This window comes from Heloderma suspectum, chromosome 3 (assembly GCF_057233095.1).
Source record: "Heloderma suspectum isolate Gila_16-S chromosome 3, 16-S_ref, whole genome shotgun sequence".
Taxonomy (NCBI): Eukaryota; Metazoa; Chordata; class Lepidosauria; order Squamata; family Helodermatidae; genus Heloderma; species Heloderma suspectum.
Window position 1 is genome coordinate 124,190,362 of NC_139460.1, and position 18,819 is coordinate 124,209,180.

The 18,819-nt window shown below is 41.2% G+C and overlaps 1 protein-coding gene across 6 annotated transcripts in view; it reads right to left on the minus strand.

Moving 5' to 3' along the window:
• REV1 (REV1 DNA directed polymerase) overlaps nucleotides 1–18,819 on the minus strand; it is a 66,223-nt gene that overhangs the window by 1,668 nt on the left and 45,736 nt on the right. For all 6 annotated transcript variants that reach the window (XM_084844405.1, XM_084844400.1, XM_084844404.1 and 3 more), the window contains exons 12-21: nucleotides 14,854–14,973; nucleotides 13,804–14,024; nucleotides 10,097–10,269; nucleotides 5,264–5,366; nucleotides 4,544–4,709; nucleotides 4,110–4,300; nucleotides 2,035–2,268; nucleotides 1,391–1,505; nucleotides 1,010–1,227; nucleotides 693–849 (exon numbers count right to left, since the gene is read on the minus strand). In XM_084844405.1, coding sequence (XP_084700531.1) covers nucleotides 693–849; nucleotides 1,010–1,227; nucleotides 1,391–1,505; nucleotides 2,035–2,268; nucleotides 4,110–4,300; nucleotides 4,544–4,709; nucleotides 5,264–5,366; nucleotides 10,097–10,269; nucleotides 13,804–14,024; nucleotides 14,854–14,973 — 1,698 coding nt within the window. The remainder of the gene's footprint in view (nucleotides 1–692; nucleotides 850–1,009; nucleotides 1,228–1,390; nucleotides 1,506–2,034; nucleotides 2,269–4,109; nucleotides 4,301–4,543; nucleotides 4,710–5,263; nucleotides 5,367–10,096; nucleotides 10,270–13,803; nucleotides 14,025–14,853; nucleotides 14,974–18,819) is intronic.

Genomic DNA, 18,819 nt, shown 5'->3' on the forward strand with positions numbered 1-18,819 from the left:
AGTCCTACGTAGAGTAGACCACTGAAATGAATGGCACTGCAGTTAGTCTACATAGGACTAAGATTGGATACTAACATCTAAGGCTGATATTATCACCAAGATGCAATGTCCCCTATTGATCTATGGGTTAGGACTGTTGCTCAGGACTGCAGGTGCAATCTTAGTACCATACCCAAGCCAAAATCCAGACTACCCACTGTGATGCTTCACACAAGTAGTAACCATCTCTTTTCTAAAATCTTTGAACACCGTGCAATTTGAAATCATGCAGCTAGGAGACACGATTGTCCAAGGCATATCTATCATATGCTTTTAGTCTCCTGAACATTACAGAAGAGATAATGTCAACACATGGTAGATTAATGCTAATTATGAATATAATTTATTCGTTTATTAAGTTTATAACCGGCCTTTCCACCAAAACTTTCCACTCAAGAATCAAGCTGAGCATAATATTTCTAAAACATGGCCCTCCTTTTCCTAATACAAGGATGGAAATACATTCAATTCAAAAGGGAAAAAACGGGTCCCTAGAATGCAATACCTTCTGTTAAACTGCAACTGCTAACATCTAATAGAGACACAAAGCCGTTCAGTCTGAATTTTAAAATGATTATTTTTGATAACGTTTACTTGCAAACACAATGCAGCTAAACCCTTTCTTTAAAAAAGTAGTGGAACTGCAAGATTACCTGATATGGTTGTAATCCATTCCTTGAGTAAGGCTTTTACATCATTGAACTCAACAGCTCCAGCTAGATTAGGGGCTCGAGGCCTAGTAGTGGCAGACAATAATGGCTGTGAAATGGATGGGCTGGAAGTATTTGCAGTGGTTTGCACTAATTCCACCTATTCAGAAACAAAATATACAAACGGTACTTCTTCCATATCTGTCCAACTGCAAACTCTAGGAAAGCACTCCAGGCACTAAAACACCATGACAAACAAGAAAACTAAATAAATGTGTTTTAAAATATTTGAAGGCTGGATTCGCTTGTGATAAAGTTACCTGTGAGTTGTCAGTGGTCCCTCCTTCCTGTTTCAAGAAGTCATCCATTAATTTCTGTGGGCTTCCAACAGAAATAACCATACTTTTTGTAGGGCTTCCAAAGAGCTTGTTTTTCAAAGGACTATGATTCTTTTTTACTGGGCTGCCTTGGGGTTTTTTCCTACTTTTTTTCTTATGTTTTGCAACTGGCTTCAAGCTCAGCAAATGATTCTTTGATACTGTGAGGAAAAGGAGTAACAGTAAGAATTGTCTAGTACTTTATGACTAAGGAGATGACTCTGACAGAGTTAGTTCCATTAAAACTCCTCAAAAGACAACACAGTTACTGAAAAGACTGTTAAATCACCCAGTTATTTGACAGAACTGCAGCCACAGACTTACCAGTCGTACTTGTTTGCTGGAAAATAGTCTCTAAATGTTTTTGCCTTTGATCATATGCCTGTCTAAGCTCTTCCTGCAACTCTGAAGGTAGTGCAGCAAAAACTTCAGGGTCCACCTAAGTAATGAAACATCCAATTACACCACTGGTGTGCAACATTGATGTTTGCATTTCTGACTTTTCTCTCAAGCGTAAGTAATGGATTTATACTCTTGTGTTTTTAACTGGATATCTGTTTAACATGGCTACCCCTCTGGAAATTATACTTCAGTTTGTTATAGCAAAAGCAACAAATACCCTTGAGGCACCTTGAAGACTAGCAAATATATTCTGGCATACGCTTTCATGGCCACTGTTCACTTCATCAGATGCATGATGCGTTTGAGGTTAACGTCTGATGAAGTAGAGAGTGTCCATTCAAGCTTATGCCAGAATAGATTTGTTAGTCTTTAAGGTGCCACAAGATTATTTGTTGTTTAAAGTACAGATGCCTTATGCTGTTTGTAGACTACAAATACCTTCAAAGGAATGAGAAACTAGAAATCTAACTTTTTTACTATAGTAAATTCTTGACAGAATTAATTACTACTTTATGCAAAGGTCTATTAGTATGTAATTAAGCAAACGCTATTTTATTGTCATTCACCTGTGAAAATGCTGGCAGTGCTATTACATTAATTCCTGTGTCGTTGCTTGATTCTTTGAGATCTGGTATTTGCAAGAGAACAGCTCCAACTGGCTGTGATGGAAAGCTAGAGTTGTATCCATTTACAGTCTCCTTCTTGCTACTACCGCATATCTCTGATTGTTGAAGAGAATACATTTGTTCTATCTGTTCTCGAAGATCAGAAGGGAGTGCTTCCAAAACAGACTGATCCAGCTATGAACAACATTTTAAAAGTATATTACAGTTAAAGAAGAAACAAAAAACCTAACATCTTTTTAAACACACATGCTTGCCACCAAGAATATATTTTATTGTTTGGTTGCTAAATAAGACAGGTACAAAATGAAGAAAACATAATTAGAAGAGGCTGTTTCTTCTCTTGTACCACTTTTTTTATGCCTGAATCATAAATATTTGAATTTGTTGCTACAATGCTGGTATAGCTAGGTATGCCACATCCTATGCAATGTTGTGTTGATATAACTCAAGGGCAGTTTAAATATTAAGGCCTACATGTGAGTGACTGAAAAGTGCATTTTCATGGCAGAAATCCACACAGAGGCTATTAACACCTGCAAATTCATCCACCAATAACCTAAGTTTGGTACGTCACTCTTTCTCTCTCACAGGCTTTTATCATCTAAAGGAAACATTCTTAAAGGCACAATCCTATTGGGATAGGTGGTCACCTCCGAACTTGGAGGCGACCACCTATCCAATGCAGGACAGGAGCAGTGTAGAGGGGATCTTTGCATTTCAGCCACCCTGCATTTGCGGCTAGACAGCTGACTTTGGCTGTCTAGCTACAGGAAGGCAGAGCAGGGGGGCGGACACCAGACAATGCATAGGAAGCATCGCACCAGCAAGTCTGCGTTCCCTGCCCCCAGGAACGCCCTGTTTTCGCCACCCTGTGTTCCTCTTATGAGCGCGGAGCCAATCTGTGCTGCCTACGAGGCAGCACGGGAGGGGGTGGAGGTTGGTTCTCAGGGAACCGACCTTGGAGCGTGGGCTCTGAGGTTGGTTCCCAGGAACTGACGTATCCTATGGCCATCTAGCCACTGACTAGGAGTCATAGGACTGCACCCTTAATTATGGTTTTATTTATTTTAACTAATGTTTTATCATTTCTACAACATAGTTTCCACACCTGGAAAAAAGCTGAATTAACTTAGATTCAATATCTATATACCTATACAATATATACATCAGGATTGGATCCAGGATCTGCCTTCTGTGGACAGAAGGGGCCCAACTTAGGGAAATGTCTCTGCCCAATGTTCAGAGATCTCCCATCTCTCCCACCTGCACCCATTCAGCCTGGTTCCCTGACCTGTGTACAATTTTCAAGGAGCTGGAGGGGCTGCCATGGGAAGAATGGGGTGGGGAAGGCAGACAGCACAGCTGCATGCTTCTATGTCTGTATATCCCAATGTATATAACAATTCAAACGACAGTCACATTAAAAGATGAGATAAGAAAAAGCTTCTGCCCATGCAAGCTGTGATTAAAGCAGGAAGTCTCTAACCATGGCTTCTCATTTCATCCAAATTAGGAAGCTATGGTTATCAGTTTCGGAACAAGCCAGGATCCTAAAACATGGCTTGAAGCTGGATTAGGATCTGGCTTGTTCCAAAGCTTGTAACCATAGTTTCTCAATTTGGACAAAACAGAAACTATGAATTCGAGACTTCTGTACTGCATTCAGGCACCAAAAAGGGAAAATGGAAGGTGCTGACAGTCCCCGTGCAAAATATTTCCTAATCCGCCAAAATGTTATGAGACCATAAACATAAAAGTAAAACCCAGTCATTAAGTTTCTCTTAAAAAAATCTTTATCCTTTAGTTTACCCTGCCAACATTACTGATTAAACATAATAAAACATTTACATTTGTCATGTGAGCTATTCCAAAGACTCAGGGAAAGTAAGGGAGGGAAGAGACAAAAAGCCCATAAATCTTATTGGTCAAATCCTTTGTATTACGCAAGAAAACGGAAAAAGAAAACAACCCTCAGACCTCTCTTTGCATTGTTCATACCAGAAAGGAAATTGTACCTGGGAAGGTGATGGTACCTCAATACTTAAATTAAGTCTTGATTTTATATTGATAGGTGGGTGCAAACCATTCAAATTGACTGCAGACTCAGATTTGCTGGTGGCATGATTGACATTAGATGTCTCAGATGGTAATCCTGTACATGCTTTTGATGTGGACGATATTTCGACATCCACAGCAGCCACAAATACTATCAACGCAGAAAAGACAAAACTAATAATTCCGAAATACCATACTTACACTATGAAAATAGCTTGACTACTCTGTTTTACTATCTTCTATTGAAAAATTTAAAGCGAATAATGCAATGCAAAATAGTCAGTGATAAAGAAAATGTTTTCTGAGAAGAATTTGTAAAAACTTCACAGACATACTATATTGGCTAGAAGTACCTATTAGAAAAGGAAACACAACTGGTATTTACTTTACTGACCTTCCTTGCGTTCTTCTTCTGAATTCTTTATAGTTTTTGGAACTTGCAGAAGATCGATAATGGAATTAGATCCACCAGGCAAGAATCCAGACTGTAATGATGAGCTAGAGGAAAAGGCTGAAGTTGTTTTACTTACTGGAACTAACTGCTGTACTTGAATTCCAACCTAAAACAACAACAAAAATTTTCTACGATTAGAAAATCTTATTTCTAAATGGAAAAAATGTTCAAGAGAACATAATTCTGAAGGTAAACAAAATTTAACTCAACATTATCTTTTAAACATTTCTAATATAGGAGAGTATTTAAATTCTAATATAACAAGTAAACAGCATAAATGGAACTCTTCATGTCTATGGTGACCAAGAGGAGCATGGAAAGATCAACCAAGTCTAAAAATGGAGATGTTGGCCAATTTAAAATAAAGGCCATTTTCCGGAAGGAGTGTTCTGAGATCTTACTTGAGAGCTGTCTTGTCCCCATTTTAAAATAAAATCTCTGCACCATCACTGGGCCTCTAGTCTCTCAACTATTTGAAGTCATTTTATACAAATGAAAGCACTTACCAGATTTGCTTTTAGTGATGCTGATTTGTAATTTTGCTAGTCTACCTGTACTGAAAACCGTAATGGCAATTCAGAACTTAACAAAGCAGTAGATACTTTTGTAGAAGAGAAAAACACAAAAGAGCTTTAAACTTCCAGTGATGAAAAAACTTACCCCCCTCATATCAGAGATATTCAATTTCATTGTGTGAAACATATTCAACATTTCTTTCCCAATTACTTTGGCGCTATCTGTTGCATGGTTGAGAGTCACAGTCCTGTAAAGAATACACATTTAAAAATGCATCAAGATCTTGCTCAATGGCTGCTAGTCATGTCGGCTATATGCTACTTCCAGGTTCAAAGGTAGAATGCCTTTGAACATTGTTGCCCAGAAACAGCAGGAGAGGGCCACTGCCTTCATGTCCTGCTTGTGGGCTGCCTGTAGGAATCTAGCTGGTCATGGTGTGAAAAAGAAAAAACACCACAGTGATTTACTGCCAAAATTCAGCACCAAAACACCCCTGATACACAGACACACAATATTCCAGATTTCTGTTTGGCAACAACACAGAGACAGGAATTCTCTGCAGTGGCACCTACCCTGTGGAATGATCTCCTTTCTGAGGTATGTCAGGTTTCAATGCTTGTGTGTTTTAGGCGTTTATTAAAAACATATCTGTTTGCTTTGGCTTTGCCCCAGCCATGAGTTATCTTTGTACCACCTTTATGATACTGTTGTATACCTGTGGTCTTTTTTGTTTTGTTTTTGTTTGCTTTTATTCTTTTGCAAACCACTATGGGATTTGTTTCAAATGAGAAGCAGTATATAAATCCAGTTAATAAATAAATAAATATTCAAGCTTTGTTGCAATTAGTTTAGGCCTTGGCAGAGCAAAAATAGTGAATCCAAGTTTCCGAATCCAGGCAAAGTGAAGTAGTCTTCAGCCTTTTGGAAAGAATTATAATTTTTTTCTAAGCTTTAGTCTCCTGCATTCCTACAACATCTTTATTCCTTTTTATTGCAAAGGGAGAGATGTTTGTTTTACGTAAGTCTTGTTTCCTGCAGTGTTTTATAGAAAGCTGTCTTCTTTAAGCAAGTGTTAGATTTTTATCCCTGTCTTACTGGCCACATTCGCACAAAACAGAAAGGCAAGATTCTGGGGAATCCTGACTTATCATGAAGAAGCTGCATGCTGGTGCATACAGCCCATTCACAACTATTTGCCTCTTCCTGCTAGCACAAGCAGCTAAATAAACCAGAAATTGTTTATTTAGCATGTTGTTGGAATCTGAGATCCTGACTTGTTCCTTCCATTACAAGTTAGAATCATAAACCAGGGTTTTATTTGGCTTATGAAACATGGCTTGTAAAGGGTGCAACAAGCCAGGATCTACAGTCTGGCCAACATACTGAACAAACCATTTCTGGTTTGTTTAGACACTTATGCTAATACAGGAGTAGGCAACCTTTTTGGGCCTGTGGGCATATTTGGCAATTTGAGAAGCTGTCATGGGCGCCACCACAAAAGGGCTGCCAGAGGAAGTGTGGCTAGTCACAGAGTACAAGTAACCTGCTCCAAAGACTGAGTACAAGGCAGAGGTGGTGTCCAAGTCTCCACACACTAAATAACTCCTTTGAATCCACACTTTTCAGCACCAACGGAAATCTATTTCACAGGAGGCAAATGCTTTTTCTCCTCACCCCACCAGCCAACTCATTCCCCCTACCTATTTCTCTCTCACTTTGGATCATCCACAGCAGCTAGTGGGATGAACCAAGAGGGGGTGAATAAGCTGTGCACACCAGCATGCAGCCTGTTCATAGTAAGCCAAAATCCACCAGAGTCCTCACCTAATGTTCCATGTGAACATGGTCACTGTCAGTTTAATTCACATAGAAAAGAGGTAGGCAACATGCATCCCACAGGGCACATGTGCCCCCTCCACTTTTTTGCAGCCCCTGCTGCTGCAACTGCTACCACGCCACCAGATTCCCAGCAATTCTACTAGGAAGCAGGGTGCACAGCTAGCCCATGCCTTGTTTCCAAGAAAAATCACTGGGAATTTGTCTACACAGCCACTTCCAGTGGCAGTGTGGTCATTTTGGGTGGCAGCAGGGGAACCATGCAGCCCACAGTGAGTTGCGGGGGGGGCAGTGCAGGCCCCCGACCCACCAAAACTGCCCACACCTAATCTAGAAGCTATTTATTTCTCCCTCAAAATAAACTGACATATTTTGAAATACAAAAAAAGGCATAACTTGATGGTGTAATATGATCCCTCTGAAGAATGAGGTCTGTAGCTTGGGAGTGCTCCTTGATCCTATGCGGTCCATGGATCTTCAGGTGGCGGCGGCAAGGAACGTGTTTGCATATTTACATTTGGTGTGCCAGCTGTGACCCTTCCTGAATTGGTCTGACTTGGCAACAGTTACCCATGCTTTGGTTACATCACATGTAGATTTTTGCAATTTGTTCTACATGGGGTTATTCCTGCAGAGTGTCTGGAAGCTTCAATTGCAAAATGTGCTAACCGTACGTGGTATTGGGACCATATTACACCTGCCCTGCACTGGCTGCCAATTGTTTTCTAGGTGCAATTCAAGGTCTTTGTTTTAACCCTGAAAGCCCTAAATAGCTTAGGGCCTGGCTATCTAGGGGACCACCTGTCTTGCTAAGAACTTGCCTGGGTATTAAGATCCGCAGGAGAGACTCTCTGGGGGGCACCATTACCTGGAGTGCCTTTTGTTGGGCACAAGTAGAAGGGCTTTCTTCTGTGTAGCCGCCAAACTTTGGAATGCACTCTCTCAAAAACTAAGATTGGCATCCACTCTCTTGGCCTTTTACAAAGGCTGTGAATATGTAGTTTTGTTTCAATTTAGCCTTTTAAAATTTGCAGTTTAATGTTTTAACATTACTGTTTTTATTGTTTTAAAACACTTTACACTGCCTTGATGGCTTTTTAGCACATAAGGTGGCATATAAATGTTAATAAATAAACTTCCACACAGGTTGTTTGAATTAAAGCCACTGTGCTTGCCAATGAAGAGACAAAAATTTGTTTCCTTGTTTTGTTTGGTTTTAATTGTCCTGTCTGCTGCCTCAGGAATTCACGATCTACCAGCAATGAATTATGGCTGGCTTGACAATTCTGCATTTTATGCAACCAAATCCAGGAATTTTATTGAGTCCCAGTAGGCTGCTATACATAGCTCAAGTACTATTAGTTTCTCAATTACTATTAAGACATATAACACACAAGGAGGACACCTGCTAAACAAAATCCAGTACATGATACTGAGCAATTAAGATCATGTCCAAGTTCTCATTATTTTTCAAACATCCAGTCAGGGCCAGAAATATTGGAACAAGGATAACTGTTTTGGCAGTTGGCCTCTGTACCACCACATTGAAGCTGAAAGGAAGCACACCCAGATGGAAGTGAAGTCAGGACTTTCAGCTGTAATTCAAGGGGTGTGACAGAAGTGGGGCACTAACCATTCAGGAAGTACAGCCAGTGGCATACGCACACACCCATCCTTGGTGGCTCATAAGTAATGGAACAAACCAACATCATTTCAAACTTAAGGATCGCCTTTAATACCTGGATGAAAATCCTTTGCAGTCAATGACTGCCTGAAGTCTGGAACCCATGGACATGCCCAAATGCTGAGTTTTCTCCCTTGAGATGCTTTGCCAGGCCTTTACTGCAGCTGCCTTCAGCTGCTGCTTGTTTGTGGATCTTTCTGCCTTCAGTCTGGTCTTCAGTAAGTGAAAAGCATGCTCTATTGGGTTGAGATCAGGGGACTGACTTGGCCAACATCTGATGAAGAACATCCCACTTCTTTGCCTTCAGAAACTCTTGGGTAGCTTTTGCTGTATGTTTTGGGTCATTATCCATTTGCAATATGAAGCGGCGTCCTAACAGTTTGGCAGCATTCGGCTGAATCTGAGCAGAAAGTATAGCCTTATTCACTTCAGAATTCATCCTGCTGCTTTTATCAGCAGTCAGGCCATCAATAAACACCAGTGACCCGGTTCCATTGGCAGCCATACATGCCCATGCCATAACACTGCCTCCACCATGTTTGACAGATGATGTGGTATGCTTTGGATCATGAGCTGTTCCTTTCCTTCTCCATACTTTTCTCTTCCCATCATTCTGGTACAAGTTAATCTTGGTTTCATCAGTCCAAAGAATCTTATTCCAAAACTGGGCAGGCTTTTTAGGTGTTTGCTGGCAAAGGCTAATCTGGCCTGTCTGTTCTGGAGTGTTACGAGTGGTTTGCACCTTGTTGTGAAGCCTCTGTATTTACATTCATAAAGCCGTCTCTTGACTGTAGATGTTGACAATGACATGCCTACCTCCGCAAGAGCGTTTTTGACCTGGCTAGATGTTGTGAAAGGATTCCTCTTCACCATGAGCAGAATTCTGCAGTCATCCACTTTAGTTGTCTTCCAGGCCTTTTGCTGTTGCTGAGCTTGCCAGTTAATTCCTTCTTTTTCGGGATGTTCCAAACAGTGTTGGCCACTCCCACTGTTTTGGCTATCTCGCTGATGGGTTTACGTTGTTTCCTCAGCCTAATGATGGCCTCCTTCACTCGCATGGACACCTCTTTGGACCTCATGTTGGGAGTTCCAGTGAACAGCTACCAAATGCAAATGTAACACTCAGAACCACCTTCAGGCCTTTTATCTGCTTGATTGGTCATGGGGTACCTCGGAAACAGGCCACACCTGGCGATGCAGCTGCTTGTCAGCCATTCGTTCCATTACTTATGAGCCCCCAACGATGGGTGTGTGAATGGGTAGTGCCCCACTTCTGTCACACCCCTTGAATTACAGCTGAAAGACCTGACTTTGCTCCCATCTGGGTGTGTTTCCTTTCAACTTCAATGTGGTGGTGTACAGAGGCCAACTGCCAAAACAGTTATCCTTGTTCCAATATTTCTGGCCCTGAGTGTATGTCTACAATTATTGGCAAATTTATTTAACAAAGAATTTACCTGGCAATATTGTCACAGATTCCATGGCCTCCAAATTTTGCAGGTTCTACTGGGGCACCAGCTTTTCTGACCATGATTTTGAGTGTTAGGCGTTTTCCTTTCATACCAGCAGCTTCCAATCTACACTGAATCTCTTCTGAAAGACTCAAAAGGAAAGCTTCTGCTTCTTTTGGCTAGAAATAGATAAAATGGGTTGTATATAGATAAGGTGGAGGAACAATAAAATTTCTAATTCACACAGCTCCTAGAGATTCCATTTTCCCCTACAAACTATTTCCGCCTAATAATTACTTCTTGTTTCTTCCCAAAAACATATTTAGCATTTATACAATGATTTTTGAGTATTCAAAGCACTTCACATACACCAACTGAAAAATCCTTACAACAACCTTGTATGGTATAACAATATTATACCCACATGGCAGGTGGGAAGTTCAAACTAAAAAGGCAGTCACAAACTCATTAGGGAGCCTCAGACTGAAGTGAGATTTGAACCAGAGACTACCCAGCTCAATGGTTTTCTGACCAGTCAAAAATTATACTACTTTTGTATGTTGATTTCACCAACTGTCGCTTTTTCAATTTTAATATGACACACACCTTATTGTGCTTTGTCTTTTCAATATTAATACTGATATAATATTGACAGAATTCATCCACAGTATTTATAAACTATATTATTACTTTTTAAAACCGTGTAAAAATAATTTGCATTGGGTCAGTTTGGCAATTGTACACACCAATAATTTTCATGCTTTCTACCTTCAGGGCACCCTTTCTGTATCAACTTGTCTGCTGAGAAACACTAGCGTGTTGCACAGTATACACTTACATTTTCACAGGGGGGCAGTGATTTCTGGTGGATGTGGCCATGGCCCTGCTTGGATTAAGAGTATACCTTGAACATTCTTCTACAGCTATATACTACAGGGAGGATCAGCAGAAGCGAGTAAACCATCTTTCAAGGAAACTTTCCCACTACTACTCAGCAATCCTATACGCACTCACCTAGGACTAAGTCTCACTGAGATCAATAGAAGGGAAATGTACACAAATGTAATGGCTGGGAAGTTCAGACAAAATTTGCACAAATTTAAGGGCTTGTAAGTAAATGGAAGGGAAATTTGCATACCTGCAGTAACAGAGCAGTCCATGCAGGTATGCAAATTTCCCCTCCATTTACTTCCCAACCATTAACTACATTTCTAAGTTTTTAAAAAACCTGTCAGGCAGCCACAGGAACCACAGCAGTAAGTGCTCCGAAAAGGAGCTGCAAAAAGTGGGAAGGAGTTAATATCTCTCCTTTCTGGAGTAGCTGGAGAGTTGGGGAAGCACTGAAAAGGAGGAGGACACTGAGAAGAGTCAGTCCAACACTTAACATCGAGAGGATCACATTACCAAGAGGGAGATATTGTCCCCTCCTCTTTTGGTGCACTTACTCCTTTGGCTTACTCCCCCCCACCGCCCCATTCTCAGTGCTTCTTAATTGCAGCACCAGGTCCCTCCTTTTCCTTAGTATTATTTCTCCCCCAATCCTTCGCAACTATATGCAAATTAGCCAACATGTGACCTTGTCTTCTTAGTTTCCTTGTATGTTACCTACTCCACTTTGCCTCTCCCTTTGACAGCTGAAACAAGCAAATTGACCAGGCAATTTACTCCACATATCAGACAGCCCTAAGTGCACTCTAGCGCACCAGACCAACAAAAAAATTATTTTAAAAAAGTGCGACCCCAATTGTGCATTTTTAAAGCACCGGAAAAAAGGCTGTGAACAAAAAGGGGTAGCAATCAGAGCGACCCCAATTGTGCATTTTTGAGGCAACAAATAAAGCAAGCCAGGGAACAAAAAAGGGAAGGAATCAGAGTGGGGAGGTGGGGACAAGCTGGGGTTTGCCACAAACTCCCCTGGGATATGTGACGGAGCCAGCTGGAGGACTGAGGGGGAGAACAACCCATGGCAAGCCTGATTGTCTGTTGGGAGTACCATGGGTTGTTCCGAGAACAATCCACCTGTTAATCTGGTACTAAAAGGGTTAACAAAAAGTAAAGATGGCTAATTTGGTCTGCAATGGCTGAATGACCTCAGTGAGGGTTTTCGGGGGATCTACAAGATCCCCTAAAAGATCCCAGACTCGTAACCAGTTTTATATTCCAGACTCTTGAACCTTGGGCGAGAAGACCTTGAAGTTTGATTCTATGCTAATTGATATTATTTCACTAACTGAGACTCTTAAGATTTTGCAGGGCTGTCTTTGAAGAAAGGAACAATAATGCAGCTGTCTTTACTAGTGGCTTCACAGAGCTTGTTCAAGGCCATGATGTGCTGGCACAGTGTCTAAGTGAGATGAACAGAAGAACTGAGCATGCTCAGATGCCTACTGAGAAGAGGAAAAGTACTGTTTTGACATCTCGTGGTGTACACCTGCTGATAAGAGAATGTCCTTACTCGACGCTAGTTGAGCAGGGGAAGCTGTAGCCCTGAGAACAAGTGACAACTGGTGACAATTGCAATTCTTTTAATTAATCTTCTATTTTTGTTGCACTCTCTTTCCCTGTAATTATACAGAAAGTTTCTAATGCTCATATAATTACCATGCCACACTTTCTTTATATTTTGTAGTTTCCTGAAATAAAGCCTTAAATAGATTTAAATTCACAATTTTTCTGTATTTATTTATTTATTTATTGCATTTATACCCCGCCTTTCTCCCTCTCGCAAGGAACTCAAGGCGGCTTACATTCTCCTCCTCCTCACCGTTGTATCCTCACAACAACAACCCTGTGAGGTAGGTTGGGCTGAGAGTCTGTGACTGGCCCAAAGTCACCCAGTGAGCTTCCATGGCCAAGTGGGGACTAGAACCCGGATCTCCCGGCTCCCAGTCCGTCACTCTCACCACTACACTACACTGGCTCTCCAGTGTACAATTTTACAATTTTTCTGTAGTGAAGTTTGTCTGTTGAGATTAGCTTGGTTACCCAATGGGGTTACCCATTTGGTGTAGGTTCTGAGGTTAAATAAGACTGAATTTACATCACTGTGGCTTACTTGTAGGATGCGTTTGCATGACATGGAAACCCACCCAGTGTAAGGGAAGTACATGCTGTTATCTTTAAATTTTTACAAATGTTCCAATAAAAAATCTACATACTATAACATTTAAATCACGTTAAGTTTGCTTTAATTTTCGTCATCAAATATGTCAGATCAAATATCTGTGCTGTATTGGGACAAAAAAATAATATGGGGTACTTCTTTTTTTTAGCTTTTCTTTTTATTGAATACAAGTACAATAAACAGACTACATTACATCACTCTCTAGGACATCCAAAAAAATTCCAGTGCAAACTGAAAATTTTCCAAAGCAAATTGGAACATTTTCCGGAAAATTTTCCAATTCAAAATTTTCTGTAAAACCCACATCACTACTTCTGAGTAGACATGCATAGGACTGAGCTACTGATCTTCTCATTACGAAGCCTCCAATGAGCTCCCAAAGAATGCCAGGGTTCTCATGAATACAGTATGGAAAGCCACTGCTATACAGTACTTAAATTCAAGTAAAGTTTATCCAACATATCCCATATACAAGATCACACATTCTAGCATTAACAGAGGACAAGAATTAAAAACAAGAACAGAGTAATCTTATGAATAAGGTTTTTTGAGACAATTATAACTGTAGAGAAGTTAGGATCTCTTTTACCTGGGTAAATCTTATACCATAGTTGATCTCAGCTGAAACAGATTTTCTCTTCTTCTGTCTTTGAACAGGCCTATCATCCAAACCACGGCAGAATCTATAGAGCATTTGTCCTGTTTTAGGACCAAATTCTTTCTGAAGTGTTGACATCATGACATACTGTAGATCTCCACAAGTTTTTATTCCCAAGGCTGACAACTTAGATTCCATTGTCCTACCAACTCCTGTCAAGAAAAATAGTAACTTGATGCCTTCTAGCACATTAGATAGCCACAGATCTTGTGTCCTGGGACTAAGGCACTTCCATTTTGAGCTATTTCTCTTTTATAAAATGTAAAAAAAGCAAAATAATCAGCTTATACCAAAAGGAATCTAGTAATGTTTAGGTATTTAGTCCTTGTGGTCGATTGTAATATTGTTGTACTTTAGGAAGACTTCAGAATTATTTTAGATCCTGTAATATTTAATGTTTCTGTACAGTAGTAGATAAGTCTCTGAATGAAATGTGAAATGCCAAAAAATTGCTATCAGATTTGCTATATCATAACATGCCTCCCAGTTATCTATATTATACACTGGATTTAAATGGTATTTACAATATTACACACTGGATTTAAACGCTGTACCAATACTTTCTAAGTGAATATTTCCCAGCTGTAGACTTCAAACACAAAAATGTATTTTCATTTTGGAGAGCATTGTGTGCATTTCTCCCTCACCTTAATCATAAAGAAAATAACCGCAGCAATTACTAAGGCCAAATTTGAAAACCTGGCTGTTCAGGCGGGCATTTGGGGTGGTTAGGGTTTTTAAGAGCAATGTTGCTTTGTTCAGGTGATTATGTAAATTCGTTGTATTTTGTGCTGTTATTTATACTGTACGCCACCTAGAGTGGCCGGGTGGCCGGCCAGATGGGCGGCTAATAAATCTAATAAATAAATAAAATCACTTTCACAAGGTAGAGTTCCACACAGTAGAGTCTTGGGAAGGGAACTGAGGCAATTTTGATGAAGCCCTTATAAAACTAGGGGGAGTATATTAACAAAAACCTACCTGGAAGATGGATAATTAGCTGGCTTCTGATAAAATCATCTACTTCTTCTGGCTTTAAATGATACTGTCCATCCGGCTTTGCTCGGCGAGTTGCCATTCTGGCCAATAAAATGTTTGAACCTATAGAAGTCACAAATACAGTAGACTACAACTGAAGTAGTCCATATCAATATTAAACGGTATTTCACACTCTGAAAGGGTATATATCATTCCTACATGCATGCGCGTGCACATGCCCACACACCCTAGAGAAGAAAATAAGGCAGGCGGCTCATAAGATTTATGTCCCTAGGCAGAGGAAGGAACATCTCATCTATTTAGGACTGGGGGTTACAGTTCCAGCTTGTGGTGATTTTCAGCTTTACATCTGATGATAATTTTTACAAACAGGAGCCATAAAATTTATGTTGGTAGATATATAGATATTAAAGGATGAACACTTTTCACATGCTATACTGAATGCAGGGAGGAAGGGAATAAGGAGGAGTAATAGAATTCCACACACCATCCCCACTTTCGACATCTAAGTCTTCAGCTAAACATGTCTAAAGATCCTATGTGGTTTTCCAGCGTTCTCAATCTAGTGCCTTGATATATGAACATGATAAGCTAAATTCATGGAGGTCAAAAGCAGGGATAGTACATGGGATCCAACTGCCCCATGTTCAACAAAAAATGTGAAAGATGAAGGCAGTACTTAGCTGGTGATTTATACTGGCCCATGCAAGCCCCTTCATGGATCACTGCCTTGTTGTGGCGAAGGGGCTTGCGTAACTCAGTGAAGCCATAAGCTATGCCGTGCAGGGCCACCCAAGACGGACAGGTCATGGCAGAGAGTTCTGACAAAATTTGGTCCACTGGAGAAGGAAATGGCAACCCACTCCAGTATTCTTGCCAAGAAAACCCCATGGAACGTATCACAAGGCTAAAAGAGATGACGCCGGAAGATGAGCCCCTCAGGTCGGAAGGTGTCCAATATGCTACTGGGGAAGAGCAGAGGGTATTTCCAAGTAGCGCCAGAAAGAGTGAAGCAGCTGGGCCAAACCCGAAAGGACACTCAGCTGTGGATGTGTCTGGTGGTGAAAAGAAAATCCGATGCTGTAAAGAACAATATTGTTTAGGAACCTGGAATGTCAGATCAATGAATCAAGGTAAGCTGGAGGTGGTCAAACATGAGATGGCAAGATTGAACATCGACATCTTGGGAATCAGCGAACTAAAATGGACAGGCATGGGTGAATTTAATTCAGGTGACCATCATATCTACTATTGTGGGCAAGAATCCCTTAGAAGAAATGGAGTAGCACTCATAGTCAACAAAAGGGTGGGAAAAGCAGTACTGGGGTACAATCTTAAAAATGATAGAATGATCTCAGTACGAATCCAAGGCAAACCATTCAACATCACAGTAATTCAAGTCTATGCCCCAACCACTGAGGCCGAAGAAGCTGAGGTTGATCGGTTCTATGAAGACCTACAACACCTTCTAGAACTAACACCCAAAAAAGATGTCCTCTTCATCATAGGGGATTGGAATGCTAAAGTAGGAAGTCAAGAAATCACCGGGATAACAGGCAGGCATGGCCTTGGTGTACAAAATGAAGCAGGACAAAAGCTAATAGAGTTTTGCCAAGAGAACATGCTGATCATAGCAAACGCTGTTTTCCAACAGCACAAGAGGCGACTCTACACATGGACATCACCAGATGGTCAATATCGAAATCAGATTGATTATGTCCTTTGCAACCAAAGATGGAGAAGCTCCATACAGTCAGTAAAAACAAGACCTGGAGCTGACTGTGGCTCAGATCATGAGCTGCTTCTTGCAAAATTTCGGCTTAAATTGAAGAACGTCGGGAAAACCACTAAACCGTTCAGGTATGACCTAAATCATATCCCTGATGAATATACAGTGGAGGTGAGGAATAGATTTCAGGGATTAGACCTGATAGATAGAGTGCCTGAGGAACTATGGACGGAGGTCCGTAACATTGTTCAGGAGGCAGCAACTCAATCCATCCCCAAGAAAAAGAAATGCAAGAAAGCCAAGTGGCTGTCTGATGAGGCTTTACAAGTAGCTGAGGAAAGAAGGGAAGCGAAAAGCAAGGGAGAAAGGGGAAGATATACCCAACTGAATGCAGAGTTCCAGAGAATAGCAAGGAGAGACAAGCAGGCCTTCTGAAATGGACAATGCAAAGAAATCGAGGAAAACAACAGAATGGGAAAGACTAGAGATCTCTTCAAGAAAATTGGAGATCTCAAGGGAACGTTTTGTGCAAAGACGGGCATGATAAAGGACAAAGAAGGCAGGGACCTCACAGAAGCAGATGAGATTAAGAAGAGGTGGCAAGAATACACAGAAGAACTATACAGGAAAGATCTGAATGTCCCTGATAGCCATGATAGTGCGGTCACTGAACTTGAGCCGGACATCCTAGAGAGTGAAGTCAAGTGGGCCTTAGGAAGCATTAGTAACAACAAAGCTAGCGGAGATGACAGTATTCCAGCTGAGCTATTTAAAATCCTAAAAGATGATGCTGTTAAAGTGCTGCATTCAATATGCCAACAAATCTGGAACACTCAACAGTGGCCACAAGACTGGAAAAGGTCAGTTTACATTCCAATTCCAAAGAAGGGCAACGCCAAAGAGTGTTGAAACTACCGCACAATTGCACTCATTTCACATGCCAGCAAGGTGATGCTCAAAATCCTACAAGCTAGGCTTCAGCAGTATGCGAACCGAGAACTACCGGAAGTACAAGCTGGGTTTAGAAGAGGCAGAGGAACTAGAGATCAAATTGCCAACATTCGCTGCATCATGGAGAAAGCAAGAGAATTCCAGAAAAACGTCTATTTCTGCTTCATTGACTACGCTAAAGCCTTTGATTGTGTGGATCACAACAAACTGTGGCAAATTCTTAAAGTGATGGGAGTACCAGACCACCTGACCTGTCTCCTGAGAAACCTGTACGAGGGTCAAGAAGCAACAGTAAGAACCAGACATGGAACAACCGATTGGTTCAAAATTGGGAAAGGAGTACGACAAGGCTGCATATTGTCACCCTGCTTATTTAACTTATATGCAGAGTACATCATGAGAAATGCCGGGTTGGATGAATCAGAGGTCGGAATTAAGATTGCTGGGAGAATTATCAACAACCTCCGATATGCAGACGATACCACCCTAATGGCAGAAAACGAAGAGGATCTAAAGAGCCTATTGTTGAGGGTGAAAGAGGAGAGTGCGAAAGCTGGTTTGAAACTCAACATTAAAAAAACGAAGATCATGGCATCTGGCCCCATCACTTCCTGGCATATAGAAGGGGAAGAAATGGAAGCAGTGACAGATTTTACTTTCTTGGGCTCCAAGATCATCGCAGACGGTGACTGTAGCCATGAAATTAAAAGACGCTTGCTCCTTGGGAGGAAAGCTATGGCCAACCTAGACAGCATAGTAAGAAGCAGAGACATCACCTTGCCGACAAAGGTCCGTCTAATCAAAGCTATGGTTTTCCCAGTAGTAATGTATGGCTGTGAGAGCTGGACTATAAGGAAGGCTGAGCGCCGAAGAATTGATGCTTTCGAACTGTGGTGCTGGAGAAGACTCTTACGAGTCCCCTGGACTGCAAGGAGGTCAAATCAGTCCATCCTAAAGGAAATCAACCCTGAGTGCTCATTGGAAGGACAGATAATGAAGCTGAAGCTCCAATATTTTGGCCACCTAATGCGAAGAGAAAACTCCCTGGAAAAGACCCTGATGCTGGGAAAGACTGAAGGCCAAAGGAGAAGGGGACGGCAGAGGATGAGATGGCTAGATAGCATCACGGATGCAATGAATATGAACTTGAGCACGCTCCGGGAGAGAGCGCAGGACAGGAAGGCCTGGCGTGCTATGGTCCATGGGGTCACGAAGAGTCGGACACGACTGAACGACTGAACAACAACAACAACAACAATGCAAGAGTT